The sequence below is a fragment of the Phytophthora infestans genome, genomic scaffold (genome assembly GCF_000142945.1).
Source record: "Phytophthora infestans T30-4 supercont1.1 genomic scaffold, whole genome shotgun sequence".
In the NCBI taxonomy this organism is placed as follows: Eukaryota; Oomycota; class Peronosporomycetes; order Peronosporales; family Peronosporaceae; genus Phytophthora; species Phytophthora infestans.
Genome location: NW_003303758.1, coordinates 3,511,259 through 3,535,294, shown reverse-complemented (window position 1 = coordinate 3,535,294; position 24,036 = coordinate 3,511,259). Strand labels below are relative to the sequence as shown.

Genomic DNA, 24,036 nt, shown 5'->3' with positions numbered 1-24,036 from the left:
ATTTGTCTGACGAACACTCAGTGAAAACGCTTGCGGCTGAAGGCTCCTCGCGTAGTCTCCCACGCTACAAAGCCGCGCACATCGCATGTCGCCAAGATTGATACACGCTTGCCTCACGTGAACGGCACCCGTACGACAGCTCTTTCATCTCTCTTTGACCATGCGTAGCGCCTCATTGAGTCCATCCCGCTCTTCGAGGTCTCGTCCAAGAAGATCAACTGCTCCGGGTAGCTGTAGAAGCATTGTAACTATGCCAGATATGTGTCCACCTCAAAAGATACAGCCTCCCTTGCCCGCCGATCAAGCACTTTACGATATAGCTTCAGCTTAAACCGGAGTAACCGAAGGATGCACGTTGCAGAGAGGCCTCGGTTCTGCTCAGAAAACCGCCGCTTCACCTCTGCAAGATGCTCCTCAACATAGAAGCAGGGATGATCCTTCGCATACGAAGCGACATAAGCTACAATGTCAGCAGGATACACTGGTCGAGCCTCTCTCTCCTTGGTTAACACATGCACAGTCTCCTCGATCTGGGCATACCGCCTCCTCACTGCTCGACTCGAAACTCTGAGGACGCGCCCAACCACCTTACATGGCACTGCGTAAGCGTAGTATAGCGGAACTGCGCGCCACTTGAAGTCTACTGAGTACATGGCCGTCTTGGACTTCAGTTCGAGGGAGAAGAACGCCGAATGACAGCGATTCGATTTAAATTGTGGAATTGAATGTAGGAATTAGACTAAGTACAAAATTTTACTCCGTTTTACATGGAACGTGAACTTATTTTTTATGAATGCTTTTTTAGGCATATTTAAATGTCCCCAAGATGACCATTTGGATCGGTTTTGACAATAAAACCAAGCCTCGGACGAGGCGACCTCAATAGATGCGGTTTTACTGGTATTATTGCCTCCCGTGCGGAAAGGGAGACAGTTTTACCAGTATTATCGTCTTATTCGCAAAATCTCCAAAGAAAGAGACGAAACGACAATCTCTAGATATCCTCGTCGGTCCTTTGCATTTCGGTTTCATGATTTCCATTTGACTCCATGCCAAGCTATCAATCTCCCGACTTTGATTCGTTGATAAAAAAAATCCGTTGAACCAAATTTTCCAGCCAGGTCGGGCATCTAAATCTGCGGTCGAACAGGCGTAAAACCTCTACATATCCATTGGTGTCATGAAAGGCGCAACTCCTCTGTATGACAGGTGTCAAACAGAGAGTAGTTTCGCCTGTTGAATGATCGACAGGAAAATTGTTAATGCTTGCAGCCAACAGGAATAAAATCAGTGCCGAAGCCCAGCGTACTTTTATCTCACAGCACCGTTTACTTTCTGCGAGCAACGACCCAAACACCTTTCCTCGCTGTGAGCAACTACCAAGGTCTGCCTCGCACCCAATGCATCCGATACCTCCAAGTATCCGTGACGCAATTAATGCATTCGAGCCTTTATCATTCTGCATCCGCGTTGGAATGAGAAGTCCGTCATCTTTGTGTTTGGGGTACGGCTGGTCAAAGCCCCGAGAACCCTTCTGCGGGGTCCAACCCTTTTTCTCCTGCAATTTTGATGTGTTTGGACGGCGAGGTATGCCGTGAGATGGATGTGTCCTTCCCGCTTTCGACCAAAAAACACTTCTGCTGCAACCAAACATTTTAAGAAAGCTCACGATATCACATCAGAAAAAACAGATGCGACCCGAGAGCGACGGCGCTCCCGTGAAAATGAACTTAAACGTGTTCGTGACTCGCAAATGTTTCGTGATGATCCAGCTCGCGTGTACTTCTTGATAGAGACGCTACGTATTGTGAATAACAATCTTCCTTATCGACTTGGCGAGTATGAAGAATCTATCGCCATTCGTGAGCTCGTCATCAAGGATGTTATGCAGGCAACTACTAATTCAAAAATTGTACGTCATTCGATAGTAAGGTTGTACGCGTCACCGAAGCGGGTACTGCTTCGGTAGTAAAGGAAGGGAAACTGCAGCTGAGTCGCGCTGGTTCTGCTCCAGCATTCACCGCTGTAGCTGATTTTTGGAGCTCAGAGGTGCAAAATGTTAAATGCCTTGGACTTCGATTGTTCATGATCAACGCGAAGTTCGAATTTGCGTCGGTTCTGCTTGGTACTAGTCACTTCGTACAGCATTATGGAGAGCGCCAAGGCGGTATACGGCGCTCATTTAAGCGCTGGATCGTAGACATATTACGCGATTTTGGATTTACGCTATGAGACTTATTCGGGGCTACTTCAGATGCAGGGCCTGATGTCAAGTGGATGATGAGTGAGGACCTCAAGCTCTAGTGGCAGTGGTGTAATCCTCATATGACTAAAACAGCTACTATGGTTGCCTGTGGTATGGTAACCGACGCTTCCACGTCTAAGAACCCTGCAATGACAGACCTGATCCGTCATATTGTGAAGACCATTTACACGGTGAAGCATGTTGAAGTAATGAACTCTTAGTTCGAAGAGCTGTGCGTCTATGTTAAGAGTAATCGAGCATCTCATCAGCTATTAGAACACCGCACTCACCTATTTTGGGGTCTTACTCGTGTGATCAAGAGAATTTTCGATCTGTGGGAGCCTTTAGTATTCTGGTACGCAGAACGTCTGAATAAAGCTCGAAGTGAAAACACGGATCTACCTGCTGGATTTACGCTGGGAAGAGATTATCAGAATCTCACACAGATTTTGTCGCTTCTGCAGCCCATAACTTAAGTGAACATCAAGAGTCAGGGCGAAAGTGCAAACCAGGTCGAAGTTTTGTTGACCTTGTACAAGATGCGTCTACAGTGTTGGATTGCTTTAAGGAACTACGGGAAAATCGCTCCAGCAAAACTCACGAATGACCTTCAGACCCGAGGACTTCACTGCATTGGCTACCTCCACTCGCTCACGGCTCCTAACGCCTTTCACAAACAAATCTTCTTCCGTTACACGAACCGTGAGGTTATGATAAATGTTCCTTTGTGTTGGAGATGCAGCTTTTCTTGTATCAAACATTTTGATGGGTTTTGAAGAAAATGATGTTTCTGTGCAATACTGATGAAAAGGGGCTGTCACTGCTGCTAGAGAACGACACTTTGTCACGATCAAGAAAATCGTCTACGACAAAGTGCGGGCAGTAATGATGTCAGTGGTAACAGCTCCAGACATGCGCGTTGCATCTTCTTAACACGAGATGGTGCCAGCACCTCATCTAACGCTCTTCTCGGAGGACCTGATGGTCTTTGGATATCTCATGACTGATACCCGCGTGGAGTCCGCACCCGCTGCCGACATAAACAGTCGCGTTGATGAAGAGTTAGAGAGGTGAGAGGCGACACCAACCTCTATTCAATTAATCGGCAATCGGCCGGAGACGATTCTGGAGATTTGGAGGCGTCAGGCAGAGAACAATAAATTTCAATTTCTTCCGCTGGTAGCACGCATTGTGTATGCTATTCCGTCTTCATCGGCACAGAAAGAGGGCGACTTCGGAACGGCTGGCCAGCTAGTAACGCTGCCAAGGGGGTCAATGTATCCTCATAACATCGATATGTCAGCTTTTCTAAACTGTAACAGGCAATTTGTGGACGAGGCTCAATGCCCCAAGATCCGTGAGCGATATCTCTATATGCTCATCCCGTCGAGTGTCAAGGTTGGGTTGGAGGACGATTATATAGACGGCTGTGAGCTGCTCAGCTCATATTTCTCTGCTGAAAGCGAAAACGAAATCGGTGATGACGAAGCGTAGGGTCCAAAAAGAACAAAGCTAACGTCGATGGCAAATACACGATATACATTTGTATTTCAAAGACAATTCCCTTAGCGTCTTGCTAATTAGATCACACCGCAGATGTTTGATCTAGTTTAACAATGCATTTCCGCTTTTTAGTAGCACTTCAGCAAGTTTCATGAGATCTTCTGCTCGTTTTTTTTTTGCACGTTCTGCTCGTCGCTACGGCGCTTTACCGCGATTTGAATTTGATCATGGGCTGTCAGTGCATGTCCTTTTACATCGCCTTTAGACAAGATCAAGTTTGGTCGTGAACATGCAGCTGCTGTCTTGCTGCTGACCAGACTGCGTCAGCGTGCAATGGTTCGTGCGGCAACCTTATCTTGTTCGGATCGGGTACCGCTACTAATGACTGAATTGATCTTAATTCAACCTTCGTTGCTCCTTTCGCAGCTTGGAGGAGTTTTGCTAGGATCAGAGTTTGTTCGTCTTCAGTTGCGGAATCAGCTTCGCTTTCTATCTTGATTCCCGTAGCCACAGACTTTGTGTATCCATCTTCCAAAACAAAACCGGTTGCGCACTTGCAGAACTAGTTTGATATTCTGATTGAAGCATCAGATGGGGTATGGCTTGCTGGTTAAAGCGCGCTTGGTAAAATTTGTCTGCGCGTTGAACAGCAGCAGTAATCGCAGTCGCCTAGCATTTCTCAATCGCTTGAAACAGATAATTCGTAAATGATTTGTGGGTAGTATTCTCCTCGCCATGACACCGCCTCACGATTGACTTTTTTTTTTCTGCACATATATTGGTGTGCTTCTGCTGTGCTGTAGTCTGCATCTGAAAATCGTCTAGGTTTTGCGGAAACAGTTTTATTAATTCATGACCTTGGTCTTCAACAGACGGACGAACTTCCGTACGAAGTTGGTCGATTGCAGCTGCTTTCATCACGCGCATTCGTTGCTCGAATCGTGTGTATAGCTGCATCTCCATCTGCTTCAATGTTTCGGCCATCCGTAAGTCGTGGACCTCGGCGTGCTGGGCTGCAGAGATAGCTCTCGCTTGGGCCTGAGCCACATCATTTGCAACCGAAATTGCCTAATACAATTGCGAGCTTACGTGCTACTCAATAGCAGCAGAATCGATTCGCGCGACGTATATCATCTCTGAAAGCACCCATTCTTGATTCGGCTTCTGCGCGCGCCTGCTGCACACGAGCCTCTGTGTAGAGTTGCTTCTGTTGAGCTTGTAGCTGCTGGGTGGTTTGCAGCTGCACTTGGTACGCAGCTAGGTCATGGGTCTGAGCCGATACGTGGGCTTTGGTCATGCCTAGTTTTCGACTGTTGGTGCCTACACTGGTGTCGTTTTTGTAGACTACTCACTCTTCACCGACTGTCGACGCCATGTCCTCGCACAGTTTGCCACTGGGAGGTCGCGCAATCTTGGCATCGTAATTTGTAGCTTTGGTCTCTGTAAAACTTAGGAGATTAACGGAAGGTCATCGACATTGGGTCGAAAACGCGGCCAATAGCAGAAATGACGTATATTAACCACCCGAATCTTGTTCCAGGAAGCTGGTAGGTAATCTCCTGTATCTCTATCCTAGTAAGTACGTCTCCCTCCGCTTAAATGCGGGAGATGGGAGATTAAAAAAGCTCGGAAGAAGATCTCGCGAGGTTTTAAATCTCTTTATTTTAGAAGAGATCAATCTTCGTCTCCTCTTCTTCTTGGCTTGCTTAAAACTGTGGTGTGATCGACCGTTAAAGCGGAATAGTGTCAATGAAAGACGTTGAAGTGAATCGTAAGAATGTTTGTCACTTCAACATTGGAGACAGGCAACATGAATCTGAAGGTGGCGGAGACAACGCGACCCAATGCCGCTTCGGACACGCACACTCGCGAGCGATTGGCGCTTGCCGACATTACTACCAAGGACCAAGCTCAGCATCCAAGCGACAGGTGCCAAGACAGTTGAAGCCGCGTAAAAAAGTGCAAATCAACGATCCATGGGCGGTACGCGCATCTCGTACCGCAACCAGGACTACAGCGGCGACATGGCTTCGTTTACTGGTACCGTTCGAACTAAGGTGCAGTGGAGGTGTCCGTCAGTGTCCTTCACCTGTCGCTTGATTGCTGTCCTTGATCTTGGGTTTGTAATGTCAGCAAGCGTCGGTCGCTCGCGAGTGTGCTTGTCCGAGGCAGCACCGGGTCGCGCTGTCTCCGCCACCTTCGGATCCATGTTGTCTGTCTCCAATGTTGAAGTGACAAACATTCTTACGATTCACTTCAACGTCTTACATTGACAGTATTTCGCTTTAACGACTTGTCGTGCTTTATAAATCGCAGTTTTAATTGTGTTGTTGCTAATAACGGTCACCGGAAAAATAAAATAAAAAACCATTATCATACCTACTACTTGTATGGATGTACACGTCATAGGCAGTGACACGCAAAACTCCAACAGCTTCGTTACCAATGACACGTTCCTACCCTCATAATTAATCATGTATACATCGTAACAGGACACAAAAGAACTTCTCCAAATTCTCGCGAGAGTAGAATTCGAACTTGTATAGGCAAGTGTTTCTTTCCAAGCGTTCATAAAAGTGGAAAGTGAAGACGTGGCCATTCTTACGTCTCCAGTTCATCTTCTTGCTGGAGCATGGCACGATTTCAGTCGTCGGGGGGGGGGGTCTCAGCATCGCGAGCGAGTTAGAGTAGTCGACTTGACAATCAACCTTGCTCACCATTTCGTAGCTAGATAGATTTCTTTACATGGGTAGTTGGATCAGATTTGTGTGCTGATACACTGTTGTCATCCAATTTAAAAAATACATGGAGATCCGGGCATATTATTAGCCAATTAGGCAGAGATGTGTATTTGAGGTATAAGAACTGTTGCCCTGGTCCTAAACAAATTAAAGGTAGTTTCTCCTTAGGCCTAGTTTCAGGCGGAGCGGACACATGCGTTTTTAATCTATTCCTCCAGCCTTCAAGAGTTTATTCGCAGTTTGATTGACTCGATGAACACAACAAACCGACACACAGCAAATGTCGAAATGCGTGCGTGTGCTGCGCGTTTGATATTTTTGATTGATCACACCCTTCACGCTAATTAGTCGTGCTTCGAAATAAGTCATGCCTTTGAAATTTAGTGACATCACAAACGTGAGCAGCTTCACAAATCTCACCAATACCTATCAAAACGACCGGTTTTAGATAGATCCCGCCGGGCTCATTATTATTGTATGCACGATTTGAAATTGGATCGGCTATTTTCACAAAACGGGCAATTGAAATCCCGAAAAATTGTGCTCTGACCTTATCTTTATAAATAGTCAGGGTCAGACTAATAAGAGTGAAGGGTGTAGTGGCTACTGCAAATATATGAGCTTGTATTAATTCTGTATACCTGTGCGTGTCAATTCTCCATCATTACGGCTCTTGCTGTCCAAGTAAAAGGAACTGACAGCGTTGTAAACGATGTTCATCACAATCTGCGCTTTGTCTCGTTAAACTCGTTGTAGATGCTAGGGTTATAGCAAGCTCATCAGAATAGCCATGTCGGAGCGACTAGTGAGAAAATCTGTCCCGCTTAAGGGGTATAATCTGACGCTGTACTACCCCATTTGCAATCTCAGAAGTTTCGAGGTCAAATGTATTGCTTTGTGTTTCTTGAGTGGAGTGTTTTTTTTTTCTTCATACGCCCATAGATTTTGGAGCTCGTGAAGACGGCAACATACTGACTAGCAAAGCGAGCGATACCGCTGGATGGGAGTGCGTCAGCCATGAGCTGCGTCTGCTGGTGGTGCCAATGTCCAACAAGAAGCCAGTGGTATCGCGACATGGAGAGCACATGAAACTCAGAATCGATGGTAGCCCAACGTCTCAGCACGCGGGTCATGATACATGACGTGAGTCTCGTTTAGGAACACCTCGTCGTCGAGCGGAACGAGCACCTCGGGCGACGTCTGTATGTAGATAATACCTATGCCGAACCTGGTCATTGGCAGGACTACTAAGTACTACCAGGTGTAACGAACCAGTTAGCTACTAGTTGTTTGTCGACAGCTTGCAATAGGACGACGGAGTCTTTGGCCTAAGGCCACTTCTAAGCAGAAGCGTGTTTTATTGATGTATGTGCTGCAGGTTTACCCAAATTGCTGAGCTCGGATGAGAATGAAACTGAGTGAAAACGGTTGGTGCAACGTGTATAAGATATTAACCAATTAAAATATTCAATACAGGGTCGATCGTGTTAAGCCCCCCCCCAACCCACCCCGCTTCGTGGATGAATAATGAAGGCTACGGGCGATGTACCCACGTTCCTGCGGCTCGTAGACTCACAATAGAGCCCGTAATGCTCTCGTTGAGCGCTGATTTTCTCCATCTCGCTCGTATCGCGTGGTAAAGCTCTCCACGTGTCCGTACAAGCCATCATCACGTCGCTGACATCCGACAAAGAGTATCTCGCAGCAAAACTATATGAAATGAAAGCTTACGGACGCGACTACGCGAGTATCAATAGCCGCAAGATAAAGTCGTGAAAATAGAAACAGCTATATACTCCATCACTAGCCGCAAGATAAAGTCGTGAGAATAGAAACAGCTATATACTCCATCTATATACTCCATTAAAAGTCAAATATCGCCTCGAAGCTACTGGACGCAAATTCAGCGAAGGTGAACTCCCTTCACTCCCGGCTGCCCGGAAAGGTCCCGAAATGAGCTCTTGCCAAGTTCGACACTAATACCTTCCCCACTATGGACGCTCTCCAGAGCGATCTTTAGCTCACATTCGAATTGCCTCAGAAATAATCCCACGTACGGGCGAGATTCTTCGACCTTCGGCAAGGCACGAAGTCGCGACATCTGGTGCCGTGCGCTGTGTCCATGCCGGCCGTGTAGCCTCCCGGTTCCAAGCATTTGCGATTTGGTTAGGTAAGTTTTTTTTTACTTTTAACCAGTGATAGAAAAAAAATGTATTGGCAGCGATTTTTACTGAAAAATACCACTGCAGCTTACACTGCAATAGTTCATCCTCATACTGTACAACGCTTTATTGAAATTGATCAAAACTGCAGTTAGTTATTGCAGTATTTTCCGCTTTGCAATACATTACTTTTGACACAGAAATAAAATATTAAATACCTGAAGCAATCCGAAGATCCTCATAATGAGTGTTGTTGGGCACGAACCGCTCTAGCAAAATTAACGTAGCGAGCTACGAATCATAGGTAGCTCTTCAGTGTACCCTAGGCCTGATTCTTCTGCTCAAACCAAAACCTGCACTGCAGGCTATGTGATAAATGCCAATCCTGCTAAAACCTATCGTGTTCTTATTGTTATTAGTCTTCTTATACGTTCTTGGCGTACCATCTGCGTTTTCTTGGGGGACTCCTCAGTGCAGTAGGAATGTTGAAGCAGCCTGCAAGATTGTTACAGTAATGCATTCCTCGCAAGCAATTTAATATCTGTACCGAGTTCCCATCGGCAATATCCGCTCTGCCACAGTTATGGGACACTTTTTGATCGATGTAAATTAACATTTAGTTAACTAAAAAAAGCAAACTGAAAGTTTGCTTGTCGAAAAGAAATAAGATGTAGTTTGTTTGTGCTGTTTATTTATCTAGCGCTACCACTAAAGCGATAAATTTACGTTTTCCATCGACGGATATTGTTTTATCCGTCGACGGAAAACGTGAATTAGTTCCCGTTTAGCCTCCCTAGCCTCGGCTGTGACACGTCTTTTGTCATCCTTGGCTTGAGTCGCTGCAACTCGTTTCTCTTCTTTTGCTCGAGCAGCAGTCGCTCGCTCTTGCTTCTTTAGTGCTGCTGCGACTAGGTTATTGATTCGTTTTTGCTCCCTTTTTGCATTTTGCACCTTTTTTGTGCTTTTAGCTCCTTTTCAGCACGTTTTGCTTCCTTTTCAGCGGCCTTTCTCAGCAAATTTTGGTAATTTCATCATTTGTCATTAAACAGCCACTGCTCACAAACTCATTTTTTTAAATCCATTCGTGGTCATTTTGTCGGTGTCCGCTCTTCAACCAGCCAATCGTTCATCGATGCCACTCGCACTCTGTCTACATTATCTCCCATGCGCTCAATTTTCTTTGTCGTTGTGGAGGATATGCTTACCGCAGGTTTCAATAGTAGCTGGTTCATCCCCAATAATTCCATCTATCATTTTAGAACGACTTAGTGGGTAAATACCGGGGTTTTCAAAGCCATCTACGATATGCGCCCGAGTTAAAGCTGACCTGAAAGCCGGAACCGCGGCAGCAACAATGTTGGATTCGTCAACCATTATCCAGTCGTGTCAAAGTCCTTGGGCATATCGTTTCAGTACGACGACGTGAATGGATGGTCGCTCGACCAGGAGCAGATGATCAAGCAGATGTTGGAGAAGTTCCAACTGGATAAGGCTGCGCCTGCGCGCGTGCCGATCGGAGGTGAGCACGACGGTGAAGACGCTGGTGACCTGCTACCGAATAGTGGTGCGGGAACGCCAGGACGACCGACAGTGCAGACGTTCCAGTCGTTGGTAGGAAGCTTACTGTGGATTGCTTGATGCCCCAGACCGGGCATCGCGTTTGAGTGCACCGAGCAATCAGACACTCGCATGCCCCGCGCGAAGGAGACTGGCGTCTGGCAAAAACGATCGCCAAATACCTGAAGGGTACCATGTACTACAAGTTCGCGATGAACGGCGACGAGACCGCGATGGGTAAGGATGGCGTGCTCGTGGAGGCATATAGCGACGCGGATTACGCTGCGGACAAGACCGAAAGGAAGTCGGTAACAGGTGGTGTGCTCATGGTGGGGGGCATAGTTGTCGGGTGGATCTGCAAGAAGCAGAACTGCGTGGCCTTGTCTACGATGGAGACCGAGCTCGTGGCCGCTTCACAGACAACGACTGCGGTGCTAGGCATTATCGAGTTGTGTCATGAAATCGGGCTGAAGACGCGTACACTGTCGGTACTACACGTCGGCAACTAAGCTGCGATTGCGCAGATCGAGGGCGAGGACACATCAGGTCGTGCGAAGCACATCGACGTGAAGCTCAAGTTCGCTAAGTTTTTTGTTAAATAGACGGTGATGCGGATTTCGTACTGCGAGTCCAAGACAATGCGAGCTGACATCCTGACCAAGATTCTACCGGCGCCACACCTTGATGAGCTGCGTGGGCTTGTTATGCTCGTGGATAAGCACGATCAGCCCGGGAAGGAGTGTTGAAACTCGCAGAACGTCTACGACGACGGCAGGTGCGGAGAATGTGCGGAAGCAGCAAGAGGCATCAGTTAGGTCAACTTCACAAAGAGTCGTACTCTAAAGCAGTTAGGAAACCAACATTACATATCCAGAAGCATCCAACGTGGAGCTTTAACTTACATTAAAATACACCAGCCCTTTATTTTCCATCCTCGTGAGCAAGCTACTACTTCAACAAATAGCTTGACCGTGCATTGGGTTTTACGCCACGTCGTGCCTTCACGCACGCAAATTACGGAACAGCACGGACCTCAGAGGAGAATGCAGCCACGAGAGAGCACGTAAACCAGGGGGGGGGTCGGGGCTGAAAAATATGCCTACCCACGATATACAATGCCACCGAAAACAAGATTGCAAACCCCCTTTTCAAAAATATGTAAAAAGCAGTGATTGAAAAAAACCCTATACGACGTATTTTTTTTATTGCAATGTATTATATTATTGTGTTGCTGTATTCAATCACTTTAAGGCAGACTTGGATGTATACAGTTAAAATTATCAGCTGAAAACGGCCCAAGTCTTTCAGCTTGACGATCTTCATGTCCTTAAAGGACTTGCTCACCTTCTCGCTGGTGCCCGTTACGAGCAGATCATCCACATACACGCCCACGAGCGCCGTACCGTCCAACTCGACCTTCACATACATGCAACTGTCCGTGTAGCACTGGCGAAAGCCCAGTGACACCAAGATGCTGTGCAACAATAGATTCCAGCGTCGACCGGATTGCCGTAGGCCGTACAGACCTTTTGTGAGGCGAAGCTCGAGCTTTCTCTTAGTCCCCACGTCCAGTAACTTTAGCAAGCTCTCCGCGACCTCCATACCTAGCGGAATGTGCAGTAAGATCTTGATGTTGGTCTTCTTGTCGGCCTTCACGTACGCACTCGGTACATCCCCGTGTCTGGCCGGAACGTTTCAGATCCGTGCGGCAACCAAGATCAATTTACCGGACGCCATTTCAAGTACTGCAGAGAATGTGAACATGTAGTCGACTCCGTACTCCTGTTAATCGCCACGCGCCACCAAGCTCGCCTTGTAGCGCTCAATAGTGCCATCCGCATGCGTCTTCAGCTTAAAAACCCACTTGGTTCTGCAGCAGCTTTGCGTTCCTTGGGATTCTTGATGATCTCCCACGTACCGTTCTGCTCGAGCGCCTCAATCTCCTCCTGGATCGCTTGCTTCCACTGCTCAGCGCGCGGATCCTTCATCGCATCGTAATAGCTCTTCGGGTCCTTGACGACCACAACATGCGCTCTAGCAACAGGCACGTGCTTGCCCCCCCCCCTCACCCCCCCTATATCTTGTGCGTGTCCGTGCTGGTCGAAACATGTTCTTTCCCAACTCCTTCCGACTCTGCAGCATCTTTGACCGGTGCCTTCTTCTTCTGTCTGGTCTTGGCCTTCCTGGCCGACCTTCTTTCCGACTTGCCATTCGACTTCGGGCTCTTTGCCGACCTCGCGGGTACTGGTACATCGACTTGTAGTGCCGGCCCCTTCCGGCTCGAAGCCTCCTCGCGCTCCTCCACAGCGCAACACAGATCCGGGTCCTTGCGCTCCAGCTGCGCTTGTAACTGTGCGTTCTGCTTATTATACAACGTCTCGACGTTCTTGATGTGCTGTGTAGTGATGACGATCCTATCATTGGGTAAGTATATTTTGTACCCCTTGATCTCGTCATTCTTACCGACAAACATTTCAACCTGCGCGCGCGGTTTCCATGCCTTCTTTCCTGGGTCACGGTACGCCGTGCACGGACTATCAAAGGACACCACGTCCGACAAGCTCGGCACAGTACCGGTCAACATCTCCAACGGAGACTTTCGCTTAGTATTTGCACTGCAAAAGCTGCGGTTCAACACATACGTCGCGTACGCCACCGCATCGCCCCAAAAGTACAGCGGAAGTCCACTCGCAAACAGCATGCATCTTATCATGTTTAACACAGTTCTGTGCATCCTCTCAGCCTTAATATTGTAAGCTTGGTTCTTAGCCTCACTGATCTGGCGTCTCACGCCCGTGGCCTTGCAGAATGGGTCAGCGTTAACGTACTCCTTACCACCATAGGTCGGGAGCGCGTGGATCCTTCAGTTGAATCTTTTTTCGAAATACACTAAGAAGTGTTCAAACCTCTTCGTCGCTTCGACCTTGTTCTTGGCCAAGAACACGCGCACATAGTTGGTCGAGTAGTCGACAAAGTTTATCAGATATCGGCTGCCACGGCGGTCGTTAGGAGTCATCGGCCCTTTGATGTCGCTGCCAATGACTCTACCAATTATATCTATCGGTGCGTTGGATCCCGTGTCCTTCTTGGGCTGGTTATTCTTGCTCTGCTTTCCCTGCGCACAGGTCAAGCAGTTCGGACGGGTCCTGTCCGTCAGCAGGATACCAGACCCGTCGGTATCAGCCATGCGCTCCACGGTGTCGTACGCAATGTGCCTCAACCTCTTATGAAACGCTAGCAGTGTTGTTTCAGTTACCGCGTCACCGAGTGCTTCTCCGGCTTCGCGAACTGCAGCATTCACCACGTGAACGCGTGTCTCCGTGGTCTTCTCACCCATAATGTCTACCATGAGAACGCCATTACGCCTGTGTATCTCGAGCACACGTACGCGATCTTCTTCTCGTACGGCGTAGCTCTTGCCGTCGTGTCGTTCAAGATACACATCACGGTCTTCAAGTCTTCCGAAGCTTATGATGTTATCCATCAGGTTATACGCGTAGTACACCTCGGACATGTCGATAGCAACATCCTTGCCGTCGACAATCGTGCGTAACTTAACTGTACCAACCTTCGTGACGTGCACCTCACCGCCATTTGCAGCTCTGCACATCTTGTCACATGCGACCGGATCGCACAAGATGTTCGGGTCCTTCACAAGGTGTACGCTGGATCCGCTGTCCATGATCTACGAGTCTGAGCTTGAAGCCGCCTCAGTTGTCACAGCCAGCGCGACCCTGGTCGATGCCACAGCACCTCCCTTGTTCTTCTGCGGGCAGTTAGCTTTCAAGTTCCCGACTTCTCCACATTCATGACAAGTGCGTGGTTTACCGCTGCCAACACGAGCGACGAATCCGCCACCGCGTCCGTTTTGGTCACCGTTGCCACTTCCATGGACGCGACCACCTCGTCCGTGGCCACCGCGATTGCTCTTGCTACACCCGTTGCCGTTGCCTAACTTTGCTGTGTTGGCTTGGTATTCGATCGCGAACGAAACCAGCTCCGCGGCTTGCTGCAGATGATCCGTGCGCTGCGAGTCGAGACGCGTCAACATCGCCCTCTGAAGGTATGCAGGTGCGGACTTGCATAAGCACTGCAAGACGCATTGCTCGGAGTTACCGGACCGCTCAGCCACGTACACTAAGTACTGGTAGTGTTCGGGCCATGACCTAGACGATATCTTCTCCTTCGCCATCTGCTCAATGCGCTTAGCCGACGGAATCGGTGTCATGTACAGCACCAACATGCTGTTCATGACGTATTCAAGGGAGTTGGAGACTGCTGTCCAACCGGGCAGCATCTTTTCGAAGTACATTAGCGCTGTGCCCTCGAGTTTGCCATTGAGTGCGAGTATCTTGAGCTCCTTCGGCCAGTCTCCTCCGCTCTTTTGCTGTGCAGCACCAAGTCGCTGAAGGAACCGCAGCCCTCACGCCTTAAATTTGGCACCGACGCCAGCATATGTCTCCTTCCCCGAGAGCTTCGAAACCCGGACCACTCCAGGTCTCTCTGTTTCGGGACCTTGAATCTAAAGTGCACCGGTGGTACGGCAGGCTACGCCACGTACGGCGATGCACTTCTTTATGCGGCAACTGTGGAGGCGGCGGGCGGCATGCGCAGGTGTTGCGGCGGCTGGTGTTGCGGGGACGTGCGCGGAGGTGCAGGTGCCGTCGTTGGCATCGGTGTCTATTCTCATCCGACGATCGCTTGCTCTGATGAAGTCCGTGAAAGCGCTGGACCCGTCGTACGAGTTCTCGGAGAGTGGCGTGCGCGTCTCTTCGGCGCGACCCTTCAGTTGAATCTCAAGTCTCATCTGATTGGCCATAAAATCTGATTGTTGCTTTGCCAGCCCTGCGAGGAGCGATCCAGTCGCTCGGTGCTCGCATCGGAATTCCGACTGCCCCTTGCGTGAGCATCGGACGCACTCGAGACTGAGTGCGGCCCTTCGAACAGCTCGAACGGGTCTGGAGACACGTTAAGTCCGTGTACGTCGGTATCTTGGATCCCACGGCTGGACTTTGCTGCTGCGAAGTTTTGTCGGGTACGCTTGAGCTCAGCACCTGTTGAAATAGTAGCTTGCTCACGAGGATGGAAAATTAACCCCTCCGTTACGAGGGCAAATCTTGAATGCACAGACTATTTTTCACATGCTTGATATCAAGCATGTTAAAAAAAGTCTTAACGTAAATTTTGTATAGGAAAAAAAAGACCGGTGTCTGTATATTTGTATAAGATCCTGCAATCGTACGTATTATGGACCCACATGCTTTATATCCAGCATGGTGAGTAGATTCCGTAAATCCCCTACGCGACATCGTGCATGTGCAAATGGTTGTTTTATTGGGAATGAATCGTTTTTGACGGAGTCACGTGCAGAACGGCTACGAAAGCAAATTTGCGTATTGCATCTATTTGCTAAAAGCAAGTCATTTGGGCTATTACTTACGCAACTTCACTGTTTCCTACTCTTGGTTCTCTCTCTCTACCGCGTCGTCACCCCAGTTTCCGCTGTCTCCTTCTGACCACTATCAGAATTTTCACCACCCTCACTTCCCTCATTGCCGAGCCTTGCGGCCTCCTCCTCATCCCCACAGTCCCCCTCCTCTTCACGACCCCCTTGTCTTCCCGTCCGCTTTTTTGGTAGGGCTCTCAGCTGGATACTGCGGTCGTGGCGCGGCTGTGGGCGCTCGCTTCCATTGCGCCAAAGTTGGTGCCAAATGGAGAAGCAAGTCTGGTTGTTACTTGGGTAATGTGCTTGGCGCACCTTGTCACACAAGTAGGCACTGCATTAAACGTGTTAGATACCAGTAGTAAGAGCGATAGAGCATAGCAACGTACCGTTTGGAGCCTTTACTGCATCCGGGACAGTACAATCGCGTCACCTGCCGCTGTCTACTGCTTGTTTTTCGTATAGTACAGACCTTGTACTGCCGTTGACGCCGCTTTCGAATTCCATTCTCCTCCACCCACTCGTCGTCCATCTTTAGCTGGTGGGTGGACGGTGGAACATCGCCATGCAATGGTGTAACTGGTCTAGGTAAGTGCACCTTTGGACACATACAGTAGCAGTTAGCAATGTGAACAACCAGCAGAATAAGCACCTTCCTTACCGTGTCTGCAAATTCGGCCGACCCCACTTGTAGTAGCTGGGTTTGCAACTGAGCGATGAAACCGGTTAGTTTGAATGGTCCTCACAGAATAGACGTTCCTCTCAAGAAGGTGTAGCGAACTTTGTATCTATTAGATTAGACAAATCAGACCCTTCTACGATGCGCCAATTGTCAATAATGTCCTTCCAGCGTTCGGCCTCCTCCTTACTTCGTGGAGATCGCTGTCCCCCGCGACGGTTTGTTGTAGAAGCTGCACAAACTGCAGGTGTAGAACTCGGTGAATCGCCAGTTTGAGGGTGCATCTAGTGACAGTTCATCACTCGTCTCCGTGTCGCTCTCGCTTGGGATCTCATCATCCATATCAGCTCCAAAATTATCCGTGTCCTCGTACCATTCAGCTGATTCAGTGTCTGAATCATCGTAATCCGAATCCAATGCACCACCATCAAAGATGGCATCATCTTGACGAAAATCTTGACGGGAATAGAGAGGAGGCGGGGTTGTGGGAACTGTAGTTGTGTGAATAACAGTAGCCATATTCAGTGACCTTGCAAAATCAACAGTAAAATACAGCATGCTGTCAGAAATAAATCTCGCACATGCTTGATATCCATCATGTGACAGTGTACCTGGAAGCCGAAGATCGAGGTGGCGTTAGCGGTGAAGTCTGTTGCGCAGAGGAAGCACCTTTCGATATCGACATGGGTCCACGATGTGCCTGCGTTGTGTTTGTTGCGCATGGCGGAGCTGGCGACGTGTTGCTATAGTGCAAAGCGCCACCAATAGACGCATCGCTACAAACAATTACAAACATGAAGTGTGAGAAACACATCGTACGCAAAACGCATAATCTCCTCACCTGACGGCTTCTTCATCAGCAGCAACGTGTGGGCTTGTTGTCCGTGCAGATTTGTCAGCTCTTGAGCTCTTGGATTGGGCGCGCTTACGCGTACCTTTTGCTTTGGCCTTGCCAGGCGCCTTTGCCGGTCTTTTCTTTTTCGCCGCCTGCTTCGGTGTTGTGATCTCTGCCGCTGTCGCCATGTCAAACTCAGCGTCGTCATTTCCTTCGTCTTCTCCCGTTTGCACGTAATCTCTGTCTCCGCTGTCACTCCCATCCTCATCAGCAAAAGCATCATCGGCAGCAAGCTTTCCTGCATACAGTGCTGTGACTGGCGCCGTCCCTTTCAGTCGCGGCGCTCTTGCCACCCAATTGTAATACTCCACTAGTGCGCCCTTCTTCTGGCACGTAGCTGGAGCAGGAGGCTTGCGTGAAGCCACTGTCATCCTAGGCCGTCTTCCTGTCGTTGCTGACGTAGGAGCTGAAACAAGCGGTTCATCCGCAGCTTCGTCGCCAAAGTCAGCATCGCGGTCACGCGTACCGTCGACATACGCACGGTGCTCTTCAAGCAGGCCGGCGCGTTCTGCGCCTTCCTTCCCCATGAGACGACGCAGGAACGCCTCCGCTTCAGCGCGCGTGACGCGGCGGGGAGGCATCTTGGTCCCGCGTTTCGTTTTGGAGAATGAATGGATGGATCAGAGGCTTCTCGTTTTGAAGCACTGTCTTTACGACAGCGTATCTCCAAGGAACTTTCTCTTGACAGTTAGGACCCCAAGTTCTGCAACCTATACCGCGTTACCCCAACATAACGAAGCTCTGTAATCTTGAATGGGTTGTGACAATCAAAGTAGTGTCAGACCGAAGCGGGAATTGCAACTTCCCAGCAACGTTTGCAGGCAAACACAATGGACAGCTTGTCGTTTCGAACGTTTAATCATTAACCCTTTCGCGTCCGCCTTGCGCTGTATAGTATAGTGACCCTCAGTCACGCGCGTTTAAAGGAGCCGAAACGGCACCTTTTGCTTATTCCACCTTGCTGTAGCCATTGTGCAATCGGCCATCGCGCGATTGATCGACTTATCAAAAGGGACTGTTTTGGCTCCTTTTAGAATGCACAGTGATTGGATATTAGAGAGCACTTGTGCATTCCGGTAACATGCTTCCTAAGTGACGGGGGGGGTAAGGACTGATGTATTTAATGTAAGATAAAGCTCCACTTTGGATGCTTCTGGATATGCAATGTGGGTTTCCTAGCTGCTTTAGAGTACGACTCTTTGTCTAGTAGTTTCCTAACTGGTGCCCTTGCTGCTTCCGCACATTCTCCGCACCTGCCGTCGTCGTCGACGTTCTGCGAGGTTCAACACTATTTTAATATGAAAATAGCGATTCATTTAATGTTGCATCACTTTACTGCGCAGTCGTCACTTGTCGTTTATCCGATCGTTAGATTTTTTGTTCCGTTCAACAAGTGTTTGATATCCAGAATGCTCATCGCAGCGAGCGCGTCTGTAGTCGTGTACTCCATCATCCCGGCAGCATTCTTGCCACATTTGCCGGGCTTATTTTCGTCAATCAAGATCATTCGGCCATACGTTGTCTCGGCAAAAAGCCGCAAGTTCTTCTCGAACAAACTTTTGTTCTCAGTATTCGGCATATCCCCAACGTCACTTGGCTGGTCAAAGTGGTCCGCTTGAGTGCTAAAGTTGTTTGTTGCATCGGAAGTCGTGTACTTCGCACCGGCGCTTACCTTCGTCGCTTTCGTTGTTCCCGATTTATTGCTTCGTAATAGCCCCATCGTTACCGCTTTTCGCATTGGAAAGTGAAATTCCACGGGCGGAGTGGCAAATCCGTTGCCATGGAAGAGATAATCTGCCACCATTGTCACGTGCCCACTTGGTCCTGACTGGTACAGTTGCTGTAAGACACACCCGAATGGACAACTGGTAGTGGCAACGTCGTCCTTCAAAAGCTTTTCGTTAAATGGGTCGATACCCAAAGAGTCGATCACCGCACCGAGGTCCCAACCAACGAAAACATAGCGTCTCTGGATCAAATGTAGCAGTCTGTTGTTGGCCACACGCTTGTAAGGTGTTGCCAACATGACGAGGCCGAAGAAACCGCCTCCGAGCATCATGAGCGAGAGCAACACAACGAAATCGATCATGATCTCGCTGTTCCAGAAATTCTCGAGAGATGGTGCACCACCAAAAATTCCACGACTGGGATTCGGGGCGTTCACCATGAAGGATGTTCCTCCGCGAACTTTAAGAAGCACGTACAATAAGAAACAAAGCATCAAGCTGTAGACCTTGTAGCTAAGAAACAATGTGCTAGCGTCGATATACCACTCGAGGATGTGCTGGTGATGGGGACGAATCATCTTCATGGCTTTCAAAGACCGCGCTCCCAGTTTGAGAAGTAGTCTGACCGCCGTGTGGAGAAAGCACATGAGCCACGTCATCCGTGTGATAGCAGAAGCCATGAAAATGAAGTTGTCCATCGTGATATGCATCGAAAGCATCCACTGTCCGATTTCATAGACACTGTAAGTCATGCGAATGCTTACTAGGGCATCCAAAATACTCAGCAACATGTACAGCCAGTGGTTAATCCACACGTCGGACGCCATGATAACTCTGCCTTTAAATCGAATGATCGAGTTCTCATCGTCCGATGTCCAGACCGACAAATTCATGAAAGGAAAAATGTACTTGAAGTATCGTCGAACCCCAGCGAAACGCAACTTTACTGGCACGTAATTGACGATTCTCAGCTTCGCTAAAGTGTTAAACACACCTCGAGCAACGAGAAGTAACGTGACAAGACCATAAGCGTAGGTAACGATCAGAGTGAACCACCCCGTGTTGTCAAGAGCCACCTTAACTTCGGCTTGCTGGTCCAGCGATTCTGTCTGGAAGAGACCATAATTCGTTTCGAAGTCGATAATTCTCGGTACAGCGAGACATTTGCTACTCTCAAAATGGATGTGGTAGCTTCCGCCGGCCCAAAACGCCTGGTGTACCATCAAATCCGTCATGTACATGAACGACGCTGGCGGTCGACCAGTGCAGCGTAAGAACGGCATGCCAGGGCGACCAAAGTCTCCTGGAACACCGTTTTGAACAAACCTTTTCTTACTGAGGTCGTCAAAGTTGTCGAAAATGTAGCGGTGGCAGTCGTCGGTCGAGTTGTTGTTAGTGTAAACACACTCGGTGAACCACTCAGGATTGAAGTTGATGATGTCGCATCTTGGAGCAGAGATACTGTGGAAAAAGTATTGTGAGCGTCGCGCTCCTGTGCCCCAGAAATCATCGAAATACACTTCAGCGTGGGTCACGTTGATTGAGTTAACGCGCATACATGTGCTTCGGTCCTCTCCGAGGTTGTCTGGACTGCGAGTTGGCGCAGAAAAGAACCGATAGCTTTCACCCACTCGCGTCAAGTTGGTCAGCACGTCGATGTCGAGGAAATCGTCTCGAACGAGGTTGTAGTTGATACGCCGCTCCATCAAACGGGCTCGCATTTCATCGTAGCGGCCAGTGACCAGGACGATCAGCGGATTTTCACGCAAACCTGCCATCAGCGTTAGAACTGTCGATGCGAGGTTGACGACCAGCACCAGAGCCTTCCGCAAGGGAAGCACACGGAGCTCATGCCCCATGGCTGTTCGAGTAAAGCTGGCTGCTTTCTTGTCGAACTTAAAATGAACGCTTCACAGCAAAAGCCGTTTGAAGATCTATATGCAGCCTGGGTTGGAGTTGGAGGTACAGTGAGTAACGATCGCTGAGTCGCAGGATAGTCAGCTAAAATGTGTATTTTGAAAGAACTCACTTCGGACTGTTCGAACCTCAAAATAAGTGATAAGTTTGCGGCAAGCTGAGATGATCCACTTACGAAGCATAATCAAAGTGTTGAAAAGCTTGGTTTGTCTTCTACGCATTTCTACCGAGCATTCCTTTGCCGAGTCGGTAGCACATTGCTACTCTCACCTCATGAGGTAATGCCCATAGCTGTTTGTTGATTGCCGACATGTACTGACACTTGATCGTACTATTTTATACTTCGAAGTACGGGCGTAGTAATAAAAGCGATCGCCTGCTTTGCTGCACTGTCATCTTCACAACGGCGCATGATATTCGGATCAAAAAATATGAATAAAGGACTGGCTCACTCGTTACCGCCACGTACCCACGAGATATTACGTACTTAGTATCTCTTGGCATTCTTTTCGTGCTTTAATCTGCACTTTCCGGTATTCAGTTGACATGGCAGACATTCATTGAGCGGTGTCTACGAACGTTGACTCCTGGTACGCACTTTCCACTCCAGCGTAGCTTTTAAAATAAAAAAAAAATCTTGAGAAAGACACTCGCCACCTCAATGCTAGAGGACGCGTGCTCTAGCTCGGCGTTGGTCGCTCGAAAGGTGGTGAGTGCAGTATCAGCCGTGTGCTGCTTCGCTTCGAAGAAGCATCATGAGCGCGATAAACTTAAGACACTTAGAGGATCCAGATTGGCTCGAGACAGTGCAACGGAGCTTCGTTGGGGTGTTGCTGCGGCTGAAGAAGAAGACGACTACGGGCCTGGAAGCGACGACGAAGACGTCCTCACGTCTCTTGGGGCGTCGTACCGAGCGTGGCGAGTGTATCATCGAGAGAAGCGCGCACACGATTACACCAAGAGCAGGTTGGTGGACGCAATCCGACGCGAAGCTGGACTTGTGAAGCTACTAGCGCGTGTAGGTGAAACTGCAGAAGGCATTGAGCGTACGCTGATGAGACTGGAAGATCTTGAGGCCACTGTGGTGAGCTTGGAGGAGAAATACAATGCTGCGGTTGACGGACAGGTACTGAGTGAAGATCTAGCGCTGGAGCTTGAAGCTTTGCAATCACAATGTCAGATGCATAGCGATCGTCTCCACGAAGCAAATGCAGCCACTTCACGCTGGAAATCACAGTACCAAGAAGCACGATCGGAGCTGGCGTCAAGTAGCTTGGAGAAGGAGCGGCTGAAAGGAGAGCTCCGAAAGGTGAAGAAGGCTGCGGTGCTGGCGATGAACCGACAATACGTCCAACTTGACGCGAATGGAGCTTCCCAGTCGTTGCTGCGTGCTGATCGGCACCATGACAATGAGAACAAGAAGAGGTCGTTTAGCAGTGACGACATCTCCTAAGCTGTTGTTATATCTCAACCGACTGCCAGTCAACTAGCCGTGATGCAGTCTTTATTGCCGGAGTCGTGGAATACTCAGCCAATAGTTCTCTGCTGTAAAGTATCAGAGCTTGTCCCAGTTCTCTTTAACGGTCGTTCTTGGCCATCCAGCATTTAACAAATGTCCACTTTCCGATATATAGCACATTTAAGATTCCAACGTCTGCAGCAAAGCATTTGCCGTGAGCTGCTCATCTCCACCGCAGGACTCATACATAATCTCAACAAGATCTTGGGCGAACCCCATCGCGACAAGCTACGCAAAAGAGAATTAGTTAGAAGATAAAGACACGATGCAAAACCGCCGACGTGACTTGCTCGTACCCGATCGACTGCGCCCTTCGAGTCACTGGCTGTCGTATCCATGTTCAGGTCATCAACGTCAATGACAGCGTCGCCAAACGGTTTCATCTCTGTTGCCATGGAAGAAGATACCGGAACAGGAAGAGAAAGCAGTCGCAATGTCGCCACCGGGTTCTCATTAAGCTGATTCAACGTCTCGGACGAGAAACTCTCCTTTAACAGCAGCAACGCTTGGAACGAGTCCGTTGCAGCCACTTCTCGCAGCTTCCTCACATTTTTATCGTGCAATAAACTCCGCAGCGGAGCTACCGACGGGTGTTGCGTCATTAAGTCGACGTTGTCGTCATTAATTGATTCGTGTTGACCAAACTCCGTGCTCATTTTTCCCTCTGCTAGCAATGCAGCAGCGTTCAAAAGATTATTGCCACTCTGTCGCAACGCTTGAGCTGCCAACTCTGTCGAGAAGCCCATGTCCACCAGCTGAGATCGTAATAAATCGAAAGTCGGGGAATCTACTTGCATTTCATTGCTAGAGCTCGGTTTAGTACCAGGCAGTGGGGAATCTGGTGCAAACACGAAAAAGTCCGACTCTTTTAATGCGTTCAAGTCCACGACGTCTGGATCGGCCAGAATCTGTCCTCGAAGTAGCACGAAACAGTCTTCGAGGTCCGCAATCGGTGGATGGCTAAAAATTGCAGCGTCTCCGCTGCGATATAGTTGCTGCCGTTGCTGGAGGATCAACCTCTTCAGCTCCACTACTCGCACACTGTGCTCGCCGGGTCCATGACGCTCTACAAGCAGCTCGCGGCCGTCGTCTGCGCAACGCACCCGCAGCACCAACATCTTTCGTTCCTTGTGATTGTGATGTGTTGTACACAAAGATATGACCGTTTTCTGACTTGATCCGAGTCAGTCCAAAAACATTGAGGAAGACACCTCGAGACTTCCTCAATGCAACTCGAGTCGAGTTGCGCTACTATTGCAAATAGTAGGTATTAATATCTGCCGTACTTGTTGGCGGCAAAGTTCTTCTGCCATTATTGCGACGCGAACTGAACCACACTGCTCGTTGTCGACACTGTGTGATGAATAAGATGTACTTCAGTAGAGTGGGAATCGCGTGAGTACTACCAGGTGGCGCTGCCACGTACGTGTCTACCACTTTCTCGGTTTCTTTTCACGTATCTATTCCATACAATGGACGTGGGGCAACAAGATTGGAGAACCTCGTAGAGATGGCACGTTTAATTAGCCCCTGTTGCACTAATTTACTTTGGTATGATGCCGAGATGGCTGGAGTGGTGGACTTGCTTTGGCGTCGTTGGCTTGGCTGGTATGCCTTGGCCGAGCTGTATAGTTTGGAAATCTTGGAC

The 24,036-nt window shown here is 48.9% G+C and overlaps 3 protein-coding genes across 3 annotated transcripts; 1 reads left to right on the top strand and 2 right to left on the bottom strand.

The window, feature by feature from the left end:
- Positions 1-18,516: 18,516 nt before the first annotated feature.
- On the bottom strand, positions 18,517-20,811 carry PITG_00672 (uncharacterized protein; the record flags this gene model as incomplete). Its single annotated transcript, XM_002909202.1, has 1 exon — positions 18,517-20,811. One exon carries the CDS (start codon positions 20,809-20,811, stop codon positions 18,583-18,585), a length of 2,229 nt encoding a protein of 742 aa, XP_002909248.1.
- A 1,112-nt stretch (positions 20,812-21,923) lies between these two features.
- PITG_00671 (uncharacterized protein) lies at positions 21,924-22,322 on the top strand (the record flags this gene model as incomplete). Its single annotated transcript, XM_002909201.1, has 1 exon — positions 21,924-22,322. The coding sequence occupies one exon, from the start codon at positions 21,924-21,926 to the stop codon at positions 22,320-22,322; it is 399 nt and encodes a 132-aa protein (XP_002909247.1).
- A 186-nt stretch (positions 22,323-22,508) lies between these two features.
- Positions 22,509-23,506, bottom strand: PITG_00670 (uncharacterized protein; the record flags this gene model as incomplete). The annotated part of the gene is made up of 5 exons (XM_002909200.1): positions 22,509-22,616; positions 22,802-22,955; positions 23,034-23,143; positions 23,240-23,322; positions 23,431-23,506. The coding sequence occupies 5 exons, from the start codon at positions 23,504-23,506 to the stop codon at positions 22,509-22,511; spliced, it is 531 nt and encodes a 176-aa protein (XP_002909246.1).
- Positions 23,507-24,036: the final 530 nt, after the last annotated feature.